The sequence below is a fragment of the Apus apus genome, chromosome 13, assembly GCF_020740795.1.
Source record: "Apus apus isolate bApuApu2 chromosome 13, bApuApu2.pri.cur, whole genome shotgun sequence".
NCBI lineage: Eukaryota > Metazoa > Chordata > Aves > Apodiformes > Apodidae > Apus > Apus apus.
The window spans coordinates 12304685-12318437 of NC_067294.1; the positions used below are offsets into that span (position 1 = coordinate 12304685).

A 13753-nucleotide genomic window follows, 5' to 3' on the forward strand; every position below is an offset into this window, starting at 1 on the left:
AAATTAAAAAATATTTCTATATAATTTAATTCCTGAAATAGCATAAATAACATACTAGTAACTGCAGAAAACACCTGGATGGCACATGTAGTGTGCTACTGAACTATCTCATACTAGACTACTTAGGTTTGGAGAGCCCACCGTGTTTCTTATTTTTATTTTTTTGTTCAAGACTCAAATAAACCTGAACTTGAGCATGAGCATTTTCAAGAAGTAATTGAAGCAAAAAAATAGCTTGTGATTTAAACTCACTTGAGCCTCAGAAATGTTTGCTCTGCAGGCTCTTGCATTATACAGCAAGGATGATGCGAGGCAGGGATAACCAAATGGAGAGCTCTAGCCAGGTTGAGAGGATCACGTAAGCCACTCTGAGAAGGACTTGTTTTCTTACAGTAGCCCAAACATCACACGATGACAAACTGAAAAGACTGTATCTCATCTTTCTTGATAGTAGCTAAAAGTTAGAAAGAGTCAGTGTCCTCACATGCCCATGAAATTCCACATCTCAGTCTCAATTCTGGTTATTCAGATTCTACCTAGGAATGATGTAAAGGAAAGATTTTCCTGTCGTGGAGGACCAACCTTAATCCTGCCCTACAGCAGATACTTAGCTAATCATCTTACGGACCAGACCTGTATCATCAGTTATATTTTTGGCATAGGTAAAAAGTTGCAGTTGTGGGTTTCTACAGATAATTAAAGAGAATTTAAAATTCAAATTACTGCTCAAAACATTGTTCTGATAAAGCCATATGGAAATGGAGGGTGCAAATCTGAAATGCAGTGTATTTCTTTTAAATTAGATGCTTATACCAGAGCAGAAGTTGTGTATGAGTGGACACGGGAACCAGCAAGGTCAGTGGTTGTGGCTGAAGATGGCTCTCGATTGAACCAGTATGATCTGCTTGGACAAACTGTGGACTCTGGAATTGTTCAGTCCAGTACAGGTCTGTGAAAAAAGGGTTTCTGGGAAGGGTCATATTTAACTGCAAAACATAATTCAGAGCAGGATAAGAAACACAAATATCAAAGAAAGGAGAGAAAATATAACATATCCTGGGGTTATTTTCCTACTAAAACTGGTGATTAAAATATTTGAACAATGAAAAAGCTCCCTTTATAGTGACAGATCTAGCCAGAAAAAATAGTAATTTACATTATAAAGAAGCACTCCTCATGTCCTTATCATACTGTCTGCTTACTATGTAAGATTTAAAATATTATAACAATATGAATCCTCAAAGACCATATTCCTGGAGGCAGTGAAGTAAGTTGCTAAAAGCAAGCATAGAATTTCTCAGGTATTTAGAGTGAAAATACTATGTCAACAAATTAAAATCCATCTGGAACATCCAAATAGGATAGCTACCTTAATGGTAGCACCAGATTTAACTCCAAAAGTATTAATGAGATACAGAAATATAGCTGATGTCTATAGTATTATATACCTCTAACCTTGAAGCTGGCTAAAAACCTTTGCTTTTTTACTTCGCAGTTGCTTTTTTTCAAGATGTAAACTTTTTTTTTTTTTTTTTTAAAAAGACACAAAGGCACAAAGACCTACACACAGCATTAAGCATGAACAAGAGCTCAAAGTGTTTACTAGATTGACTGTTCAATGGACCAAAAGAAGCACTGTACTAGGAGAAGTAATTGTATTGCTTTGAGGGCATCCAATCTTGTGACTGAACTAGAGAATTTCTTTTACCTGCATAAAACAAACTTTTTAATGTGTCATTCAAAAAGTCAATGAACATTTAAGGAAAAGTGAGACAATTTAAAGTGAACAATAATTTGTTTCTGAATATTTTATTTAGCTTGCCTATATATATATATATATATACACACATATTTTACATGTGCTCTGGTAAGCCAACAAAATTTCTCACAGACAAAAGTTTCTAGTGGACCATTAAAGAATCTTTTTAGTACTAAACTTAAAATTCTCTTTAGTTACTACCTCATAAGAATATACAGTGGTGGAAGAAACAGACTTATTACTTGCAAATTTGATGTCTCAAGGTAAAATTCTCCTTAGTTTGCTTTGGAAAGAAAAATGCTTTGCCTTCCCTGAAATAATGGTGGAATCAGAAGTGGTTAATAATAACTATTCCTCATTCAGGTAGGTGTGCAGCTAGTCTCAACAGAATCCTCCAGAACATCTTTGTCCTCTGATCATCTCTGTTTAAAGATATGACATACGTAATGAAAATTAAGAAGTCCCTCGCTGCTTGCACAGGTGTGGATGATGACTCAGCTGACAGAAAGACAAAAGGGATTGAAGACAATCTTCACTTTAGTTCTCTGCACCATTATTAGGCAAGAAAGTGAAGCTCTGGTGCAGCTGATTCTGTGGATCATTAGAAGAATCTGCATTATCTTGGGCAATTTCAAATTTATATTTAGAGTTGCCTGGAATTCTGGACACATACTTTCCAAGAATTTGGATGTAACTGGGTTACTCTAAACACTTTCAAAACTACTAAATTATTTAGTGAATCCTTTTTGCATTTTTCTTTAATTTCTTCCCTTGCTAGTAGGCCACTTGCCGTGCTTATTTCTGTATCTAGAACAAAATAACTACAAATATGATTTTTTTAATGAGAAGAGAATCTCGGAAAAATTTTTTCTACCATAGTTATTCATCTGAGCTAGCAATGGAATGTGCAGGTACTACAAGCTTAAAAATTGTATTCAGTAAATGAAATACTAATTATTGTTGTTGCTGTTCTGTTTAACCAGGGTCTCATCCATTTTTTGCTTGTAGGTAAAATTCCTGTCTCTCTCCAGGTACTGACTCATATTGACCCAGAAAGAGCTTAAGTGATCTTCTATTTACACACCTTAACAAATGCTTCAAGGGCTCGTGCAAGTTTCTATTTACATAGAATCATTTTGCCACGTTGAAAACATAGGTTTGCACTGAGAACCATCAGGTTTTATACTCACAATTATGTATTTTTTGTCTGGTGTTCTTTATATCTGCTGGGAGAAGGCCGTTCTTAAGAGTTTCTATATTGGATTACATGGCATAAATAGAAAATGAGAAATATTTTGTTTTAAATTAATGACAAGGAAAACCTTACTTCCTACCTACAGTGACAGAAAAAGTGTTATAGCTAAATCTCAGTCCCCATCTCAAAGCTTATGTCTGATATGGTTCACATTAATTTTACATGCTGACCTGATAAACTTGGTCTGTTGCAAATAGTTTACAGAATACTGAGTAATAGGTTTGGTGTAGCTTTACTGAATTATCAACTGTTTTCTTCTAACCACACAGGATAGTTTACACAGCCCAAACATTTGACTCAATTATTGTGATGTACTGTAGAATTAAGAGCTGGTTAAAAACTCCAGCTACAGAAGTACTGAGCCCAGGCAGAAACATCCAGAGCACTGGAAGTATTCAAGTGTGGGCAATCATTCAAAACACTAAATTATTAGAGATGGAAGAGTTGGGTGACCACTTTTAAATGCTTCATACTGTGTAATACATAAAATTTAAACTTCATGGAATAAATAAAATGAAAAATAAATGTATCTGCCCAACACAGTTAGTTGTAGACTTTAGGAATTCCAAGACAGCTAAAAAGAAACAGCTTTCAAAATTTTTTGAATGAGAGAATAAGAGGTAAGAGAATGTAAGATGCATAAGCTACAACTTCTGCTACAACTTGTGAAAACCTAGTAATCAGATACTATGAATATCAGAAATATTTTGCACAAGAGCTTTTTAAAATTTTAGCCTGTAAGGAATTTCATGGCTGAATTACAAACCTTTCAAAAAGAGACTTACAGAGTAATTGCTGGGAAGTTGGACAGTGGTCAGCAGGTGTTGTGAACGTGACTGTGCTTTTCAATTAAAGAAAGCCATAACATGTGGGAAGCTAAAGATTCAGTAAATAGCTGCAGTACTTCCATGTCCTGCCTTATTTAAATAAATCTCCTCAAAGATCTGCTGTCTTCTAATAAGTGACTGCAGTCCATTGGTACTTTAGAGAGTTTAAAACGTGTTTTTACCTTGTAACTGAACTGCAGGTGTTGTTCTGGGCCTATGCTTTGCCTGATTCACTGCCCATAGCATTCCCTTTAGCTGACTTCTAGCTCATATCTTCTGCATTGCTTAACAGATGAGAGAGTAATCCCTGGCTTTTTAATTGCCTTTATGCTTTGAGTCCTGTTCTCATTTTCCAGAGGTTAAAAATACTTTGATAATTTAAGCAGCTAAATAAAGCTTCAGAGTACAGTGGTGTCTTCACTCTGTATTCTGTATCACTGAATTAAGTCTGACATACTGTTGTGAGCATTCTGTATCTGATTGCATTAAAATAGCTTCCCACGTCATATTTTAGTAGATAAAATTAAATTATTGGCTCTTCTATCTAAAGCTGGTAGCCTTCATAAGATCATAATCTCTGGTACAGAGGAAAAGAAGATTGTGTGAGTGAAAGATAAAGAAAGGTGGTCAAAATTCAAGTAATGTCCACTATACTACTGCTGCCAGTCCTATTTTTTAAATAAAATTTTCCTTTTATATCCTTTGCTTTACAACTCAAATCACAATTTATTCTCTTTTTCCTCTTTGCTACTGCTTTTTATATTGAAACATACCAGGAGTACTGTTGCATTATAAGCTTTCCTCAGGGTTATGCATTGAGCAAGACTGTTCAAATGAATGTTCTTCTAGACTCTGAATTAAAGAAGAGGGCATTTGATGTGCTCGGTGCATAAGCAGCCAATGTCTAGACATAGTATTTCAATCCAATTTAAGCTTTTCCTGTACAAGAGAAACTTTCTCTTTGAACTGCCTACATTTTAAAATAGAATAACAGTAATTTCTCATGTCATCTCTAATCTAGACAGAGGTTTCCATTCGGTTTTGTGTCCACCCTTCTTTCCTGAGATGTTTATTGCATAAGAAGAAACAATCAACTCTAAAAAAGTCACAACAACAGGTTTTCTAGTCTTTTTAGAATGCACTGTTTTTCAAAATCCATTTTTGAAGCTGTAAATAATGTTCTAAAATTGAGGCATTATTTGCTGTGCTCTGGCAGAAAAGGTATACAAAGTCAAATAAATACTTAAGATTCCTTTCAATTGCGACTGGAATACACAGTCAGTAGTAATGCAGACAACAATTAGATCTTAAACTTGGCTCAGCTGAAACACTTCAGAGTGTCTTCATTTAGTCTTTAAATGATCTTTACTTGTGTATATTACAGTGGTTTTCCATCTTCTAATGGAATAAGGCCTTTCACAAGAGGACTAAACAGCCACCAGACTTTAATCGACTACTCAGAGATGAAAAGATGTCATTTTAATTAGCATTTCCCAGAACTGTTTAGTTTTGTATTATTAGTGGAACTTGCAAGTGTGCCTTACTGAATGTTTTCTTCAGAGCTGACCCAATTTTATCTGAGGACTGTTTTGGTTTTTTTTACAATAGAGGTTAATATTATGAAAAAAATACTTTGTCTGATTTGTATATGTACAAAAGCTTGATGTTCCTGTTTTTCTTATTTTTAGGGGAATATGTTGTTATGACTACACATTTTCATTTGAAGAGAAAGATTGGTTACTTTGTGATCCAGACTTACCTGCCATGCATCATGACAGTGATACTGTCACAGGTGTCCTTCTGGCTTAACAGAGAATCTGTTCCAGCAAGAACTGTATTTGGTAAGGAAGACCTATAAACCACTTGGCAATCTTAAGCCAAATAGGTTTAAGAAATTTTATGGTAAAACTAGTTATGTGTAACATGATACTGGAGAACAGCCTTGGACACAGTGCCCTGCACAACAATTAACACATTTCATTGCAAAAATGTAGCAGAAGCTGATTTAGTGTTCAAAGGCTTTCCAGTGTTTACTGGAGTCTATACAGATTACAAGGCCTGATGTTAAGGAACACGCACACTCTGAAATTGTTGTTGATCAAGAACTGTTTTTACTGACCTTTTTTGGCACTCTTTCAAGCTGTGCTTTAGTTTCCCAATGCCTCTGAAAATCAATCACAACTTGCGTAGCCTTAGGCCTCATGAACAAATAGAGACTTTCTGTAGATATATAGATGTGTGTGTACAGAAGAACAGTTTAGACCACAGTCTAATTTTGATTTAGATGAGATTGTTCAGATTAACATCTAAAATTAGTTCTGAATTTTTATCATCAACTTCACTGTGAATTAGCCTGGGACTTTTATGGGCCTCTGTAGTCAAAGCTATTGAAATTTTAAGTATTTGACCTCTTCTTGCACATACTATTTAAAATGAATTGCCAGATAATCAGTTGAAATGCTGTACATAATTGTGCCTTGGTGGAGAGCAAAATTTCCTACTCTCACAATTAATAATATATACTATTGCATGAAGTTGAAGCTGCTATGTGTACAGGCTCAAGAATACCCACATTTCTGAAAGCTTTCCTGTTTTAAGACAGTTATTTTGAAAATAGTTTTGTGTTTACTCCACCATTATGTTTCAAGATAGCCTTTTCATTTCTTAATTGCAGCAAAACAATGTTGCAGAAAATTGTGCAGAAGCACAACTTTCATCTTTTAGTCTACTTTCTACCACAGATAATAAAAATTATAAATTATGTTTTGCTACTATGTAAGAGAAACACGAACTCACAAGTGATGAGACAAAGACAATATGAGATTGTGTCTCAGGAAAGAGAAATTTCTCGTTAGGCACTAATAATTCAAACTCTTTACACTGCATGTAGATACACTGTTCATTATTTTGCCTGCTTTAAACCACTGCATATTTTCCCTAACACTCAGCGCAGAGAAGATGAACTTGCAAGACACATTCAATACATGACATTGCAGTTGTCAAGGTAACTTGTGGACATGTGATTTGATGTAAATGTCTCACAGCTGCAGACTTTTTATCTTTTTTTCCAAGCAGCTGCAAGTAGAGTGAGTTCAGTACAGTCCTGCTTGCTCTCTGTGGCCAGTTAAAGGAAAAGGCTCATCATCAGTGGGAAGCTCTCATATCAGAAATGCAAATTATATTTTCATTTTTCTTACATTAATTGTTTGCTATTTAAAGGCATCAGTAAATACAGGAACAGATAGCTGCAAAACCATCAATTCAAGTAAATGTAATAATCACATAAAGCTTAGTGTATTAGAGTGTACATTTGAAGGAGCTTATACCAGATAAGCTTAATGAAAACCACAAGTTTTTTCATTTTCTAAACTAAAAAATATCTTAGAACTGTTGCAAGAAAGAACTAAAAATGTTAAAACTGTTACATGGGTAGGACAATTTTCAGGGCATGAATAAGGAACAGTGACAATGCTTCTCCAAATACAAGGAAGCAAAGTAGTATAAAGTCGACAGCTCAAAATACTATTTCCATCCAACTTCAAAAATATTACTCTATTATAATAGCATCAAAGAATAAATGTAAAATCCTGCAACTTCCACAGACCTTGAAATCTGATATCCTCAATTAGCAACTGAATTTAAGTGTGAGTTTATAAGAACTAGGGGGGAAATTAAGTCTAGCAGAGAAATGAAGCACAACATACAGCCACTAATCTAAAGACGCTGTTTGCTTTGCAGGAGTGACAACTGTCCTGACAATGACTACTCTGAGCATCAGTGCAAGGAATTCTCTCCCCAAGGTGGCCTATGCTACTGCTATGGATTGGTTTATAGCAGTGTGCTATGCCTTTGTGTTTTCTGCACTCATTGAATTTGCAACAGTGAATTACTTCACAAAGAGAGGCTACGCATGGGATGGCAAAAGCGTCGTTCCTGAAAAGGTAGCGCCACTTACTATCTATCCCAACAGGTCATACTGTATCATGTTTGGTCACTGTATGGGGTTTTTTATTTGTTCTGAGGGAAGCATTGGCAGTTTTGTTGGGAGTGTGCAGTCCTGATCCATACCTCTGTGAATGCAGTAGAAGGACATCACACTGACTCCCCTTGGTGTGGGATCAGACCTAGTCTGTAAATCACAGGTGCTTCAAGAAAATGTTGAAGACATATCAAAGATAAAAGAGAAAGTTTCCTGTTTCCTATGAGTTATCAAGTCAGCTGCTTCTGTGAGAAAGCTCATTTGGTTTGTAGTTTTGGGGGTTAAAAAAAAAAAAATAGAGATTTTGAGAGTTTTTACTTGCCTAATTGGATATGACTTACATCCAGAGACTAGAAATTCAGAAGAACAAAGATTTGGAGGAGCAGATGTTACTCATTGATTCCTGAATGTATGTGCTTAATTCAGGAGTGCATACCTTTTATTTTCTTTTTTTTCTATTTAAGTTGCATGAGTCAGTGAGAAAAAATAAATAAAATTAGGACATTTACACAATGAAAATTAATATAAAAGTATTGTATACCAAATGAGTAAAGTAGCAAAAGAAACTTACAGTAATGAGCTGCACAACTGCTGGTGAATACTGGGTTTTCAGTTACTGATGATACTTTCATTGAAAATAATTGGTTTGATTCTTTCTTGTGCTCCTGCCTTCACGATATCTGTTGTGAAAAATGGGCATTTATTAAACAAAATCCTTAAATATTACCTTATCAATATAAATGACCTTGTAACATAGTTATTATAATCGGCCATTTAATCTGTTTTAAAGAAAATGACATTTTCAGAAAAAGACACATCAATAGAAACACAATATACAAACACTGTTTAAAACATAGGAAGATTTATGGCTTTGCATTTCCTGACAGGCAAAGGTCTTTATGTGTCATTTGCTACAAGTCAACAAAGACACACCAGTCTGCATTATCTGCAGACGTAAGGAAAGGCAAGCAGAGCAGACTATCAGTGGACAGAGCATTTCAGCTTAATAAAATTTAGAGCTCTAATTAGCTGTCATGTTACTTTTTCATAAAGTTGAATTTTATGTGAAATATTAAGACCCTTGCTGGAGTCAGGACTTCATGTGGATCAGACTCCTCATGACATTTAAGTCTATAAAAGGGGTCTTCTCTGAGACTTCTGTGAAGCAGCTCTTTGCCTGCTGGATTTATTGCTGCTCGCTAGAGTATCTGGCTGAGAAGAAAACTGGACTGACTTCTTAGGCAGCAAGCATGTTAGCAGCTCATTAGCTGCTAGCTCAGAAAGAAAAGAATGGACAGACAACAAAAAATCTTGAGTTTTTTTTCAGTCTGTTTGTTCCTCCTATTCAGCAGAAATAATATTCTGAAACAATTTGAAGCTTTTTATTAACCTCAAGCTAAGCTGAATATTATTTTCATGAAATAAACAGCATCTACATCAGAGTCATGATATGAATCCCGTTTCTTACTAAGTGGCAGAAATGTAACATTTCAGCCTTCATTCCCTTCCTGCGTGGGGCTCCAGCTTTTGCTTAGATAAGGCTCTTCCCGCTTGGCCTGATGCTTTTGCAGGTTCCCGTGTCCAGCAGGAGCATATCTGCTCCCTGAAATGTTCACCTTTTGAACAAGAACTTTTTACCAAAGCCCCCCTACTGGGTGATCTATATAGCTATCAAAACTATAGTTGGTCTGTAATAAAAAGCACTGTGACTACTTTTAAAAACTGTGGAACAGCTGCTTCCTGAAAACAGGTAATTCTATTTGATATCTTATGAAATGACATAATAGATCACACTCTGCTGATATTTTCTCTTTAGACATATTTTTTTTTTCTTCTAAAAGGATAAAATGGATAACATTTGCCTACTGTTTTCATGTGACAAGTATTGCCTAAAGATTTTCTAAGCTCTTGAGATTTTTTTTTTTGTTGATTTTCTCATAAACAGAGGAACTTGAAGCAAAGTGATGCTCTTCTTTACACTTCCTTAGCAACCCACTACATCTCTCTCCTATGTTTATCCTTGTGTGGTGGCTGGAGGAAGGGTTTGGGCTGTCTGCATCAGAGATAGTTGAATTCCAACTAGCAACCCCAGATTTCAAAATATTTTTTTTTCTTACAAGTTGATCCCAGAAGTAGAATACTAGAAAATTTAAGGATCCAGGGGAAAACTCTAGATATTCTTTCTGATCAGTAAGTTCTTCTCTGCAGAAAGATTTTGAATACTTTCTTGCTTTAGCAAGATAGGTGGGTGGGTGCAAAACTCATACAGCTATTTAAATCCCTGTGTGTGGAAAGACAGTTCAGCCATTATGATCCAATTGTAATATGCAAACAAGAACATTAAGTATCTCTTCCATAATGCATATGCTTTTAGTGTAAACTGCTAGCAAATAGAATACTGGCAGCTTTGCATTTTATGGAGTAATCTACTCTTTTACTGCATGGTCCCATGATACTTTTGTATGTTTTTATGTATGAAGTGTGTTAGAATGCATCATATAACATTCTTTGTCTTAATAGTGGAAAGCTACATAAAGAAATTCAGTGTCTTTTAAATTCTTTGTTCTGGTAAAAAAGTACAGTTGATCAAAGGAATATTGAACTATGAGTGGTTTGTCACTGTTGTTTACCATCAAAGATAATTTTATCAATCAGTGATCCTAGCTATCAGTATAAGTCCTCATAATTTGCCCGTAATCTAATTTGGTTTAACTCATACAAGTAAAGGAGATGAGGGATTTTGTCTTTACCTAAATATTTTGCATCAGTCTAATTTCCAGATACTAATTTCTTTCTTACAGCTTATTATTATTTATGGTAATTGCAACATTTTATGGTGCTTTCTCATGAGCTGTTGAGAAGACCATGAGAATAAAACATTTTCTTCTTTCTTCAGCCAAAGAAAGTGAAGGATCCTCTCATTAAGAAAAATAACACGTATACAGCTGCAGCTACAAGCTACACCCCTAACATTGCAAGGGACCCTGGGCTGGCAACCATTGCTAAAAGTGCAACGATTGAGCCCAAAGAAGTTAAGCCAGAAACAAAACCTGCAGAACCCAAGAAAACTTTTAACAGCGTCAGTAAAATTGATCGACTATCAAGAATAGCCTTCCCACTGCTTTTTGGAATCTTTAACTTAGTCTATTGGGCTACCTATTTAAACCGGGAGCCCCAGTTGAAAGCTCCAACTCCACATCAATAACCTCATTTATTTGTATAGATCTGTTTTGTCTTTTGCTTTGGGAATTGCTTCCCGTTTTCACTTACAATAATTCCCATTTGCTTCACTGCCTCTGTCTTAAAGAAAATAAAGGCTTCTTTATTTTAACAAAAGGTAAAATATATCTATGTATTTAAAAAACTGTGTGAGGGAGAGAACAATATAAGCTATATACTTTGGAAAAGTGTTTCTGAAAATGGGAGAGTTGTAGAGTAATGGGGAGGGTGGGGGGAGAAATAAAGGCAACCCTTTGTAGATAGCTCAGTACTGAATGTCCACAAAAGGTATGTATATGTACGTGAAAAAGATATTTTTATCCAAACAATTGCAGGAAGTGGGGAAACATCCTTTATGTCCTTACTGATGCATATACTATACCGTACAATTTATTCAACCACTGTTTATAATCTTTTCAAGGATGCTAAGCTTTCCATTTGCTGAATCCCATAAAGTGTGTTATTTTCTTAATCCCTTTTCTCTTCTATATTCCAAACCACCTGACTTATAATATTAAATGGTGTTTAAAGGAAAAAGGAGATCATCTCACTCTAGGTATGGTTTGTCACTGTATAGCACATAAGAGCTAATGGTAACAAATGCTTTAGTCTGCTGTCTTACTGCAGTCTTGTTCTAAGCATTAAGTTGTCACTAGACTAGGTTTAAAACCAGTTGCAAAACCAAGTGCACATCACAAGTTCCCTCTATCACCTGTGTAATCCAAACCGTTCCTGGATGCTTTTAAAGATAGCTTTTACTCATCACTATGTTTTAGAGAGTTAAAAAACCCCAACAAACCCACAATTTTTGCAAGCTCTAGATATGTTGAATGTATTCTTTTATAAAATGATACATTGAAAAGAAGCTTTAGATTGAGATTTATGGATAGCAGAAAGACAAAATATAGTATTTAAATAATATATGTAAATATGCAGCATGAGATTGTACATTTTTTACTTTTTTAAAGTTGTGTTCTTAAACCATTGTGTAGGATTCACCTCTTAGCTCTTAATATGTTGTTAAATGCTCAATAAAACATATTTAGAGCCTGAATACATGGGAAAAAAAAAAAAAAAGTGGTACTGGAAAGACCAAAAAAATAAATACACAGAAAGTGCTCGGAAGTAATTAAATTTGTAAAGTGGTTAAGTGTACAGTAGCTTGCAATTCTACAACGTCATCCAATGTATACTATTAGATTAATGACTGGTCTGCTCAGGTCATGCATAAATACTAAAGTATGGAATTATATTTGGTAGGTAAAAATGGTGAAATATTTGTTAAGACAGAAGTTCATCTGTATATTACTGCTATATTTGCTGATACATAACTGTTACAATAAGTGATGTAATATATGTAGCATTAAATACAAAAAAATCATACATAAAAGAATGTACAGGAAAATAGATTTTATTGAGTAAACTTACTAAATTTCATTTTTACTGTAGCAATATATTTGTAGGAACAATATGTAAGGGCTTTAAATACAAGATGTCCATTTTGCAGGTATTGCGCTCCCTTTAAAAAGATTCTAATCAGTATCATTACTGCTGATTCTTAGAAATAAAATTTCAGGTAAAAATTCTTCAGTGAGATGGGAAGAATGGTGGATATGTGCAAGCAATCAATTTAAAAAAGTAATACATGGTATTAAATTAATTTCAAAACAATGCTACATGAGCCTCCAGAGAAACAGCTGCTTACAGTCAAATTTCATAAGCAATGTTTTCTAAACTCTTTCTCAATAAATCAAAAAGTTGACATTCTCTCTCTACAAAAGGAAATAGTTAATGTTTTATTTAGAAAATATTTTTTAAAAATACTGCTTCATTGTCTAACATTTAGTCCTGTCTAAACTTGATAAGTTATCTGATTGGAGCTTATTACAAGGGGATGTTTCATCTTCTGGTAATATGTGTAGATATATGTATAGAAAAAAAAATAAACTATGGCTCTTTAACTTCTGTGTACTTGTTTATCTTGTTATTTTTGGTGTTAAACTACTGTGTTCATTTAGGGCATTTTATCTTTCTAGCAATTCATAGCTACCTTTTGGTCTGCATTTTGCACATTAGATGTGAATATTACTTAACTAGTCTGCTTTTTGCTATGCAATGACTGCATTATATCACCTCTTAGTTAGTCTATGCCAATAGTATTATACTGTATAAACTTGATTGCACAGTTTATCAAAGACAAGGTATTCTCTATGTAGCTTTTTTACAATGCTTTGCTAAACCATGTAATAATAGTAAGTCTTCCTTGAAAATAATGATACACTCTTATAGAGGACAGTTTCTGTTTACTCCTGGGATAATTTTAAAAAGATGACATTGAATGTTTATTGCACCTCAGTGCAGTGATGTGGCAATAAAACCTAAATCAAATAGAGGTTGTTTATGGCAGAAGCATGTATTGCTTTACAGAGTTTAGCAAAAGCTCTTTATTTTATGTCAGACTGTAATTCTATTATAATAATAAAGCTAAAAATGTTCAATAATGAAAGTGAATGTTTTACTTTGGTTTTCTTTAGCTACGGCCTTTTATGACATTGCTTGATAAACTGCTATTCATTCAAAAACTTAGTTTCTGTGGATTTGGTAATGAATGCAGTTTTAATAGATGTAATTTTCTGTCTACTGTTTTCCAGGGACAAATATAACAACAGGAATGTTTCCAAAATCTGATTTGACTTTCAAGAAAAGATATTTCA

General features: G+C 34.5%; 1 protein-coding gene across 4 annotated transcripts in view; it reads left to right on the forward strand.

Annotated features, from left to right (window-relative positions):
- Positions 1-13545, forward strand: part of GABRA1 (gamma-aminobutyric acid type A receptor subunit alpha1) — a 41449-nt gene extending 27904 nt beyond the window's left edge. For all 4 annotated transcript variants that reach the window (XM_051631094.1, XM_051631093.1, XM_051631095.1 and 1 more), the window contains exons 7-10: positions 804-947; positions 5530-5682; positions 7580-7782; positions 10717-13545. In XM_051631094.1, coding sequence (XP_051487054.1) covers positions 804-947; positions 5530-5682; positions 7580-7782; positions 10717-11025 — 809 coding nt within the window. In that variant the 3' untranslated portion in view covers positions 11026-13545. The remainder of the gene's footprint in view (positions 1-803; positions 948-5529; positions 5683-7579; positions 7783-10716) is intronic.
- Positions 13546-13753: the final 208 nt, after the last annotated feature.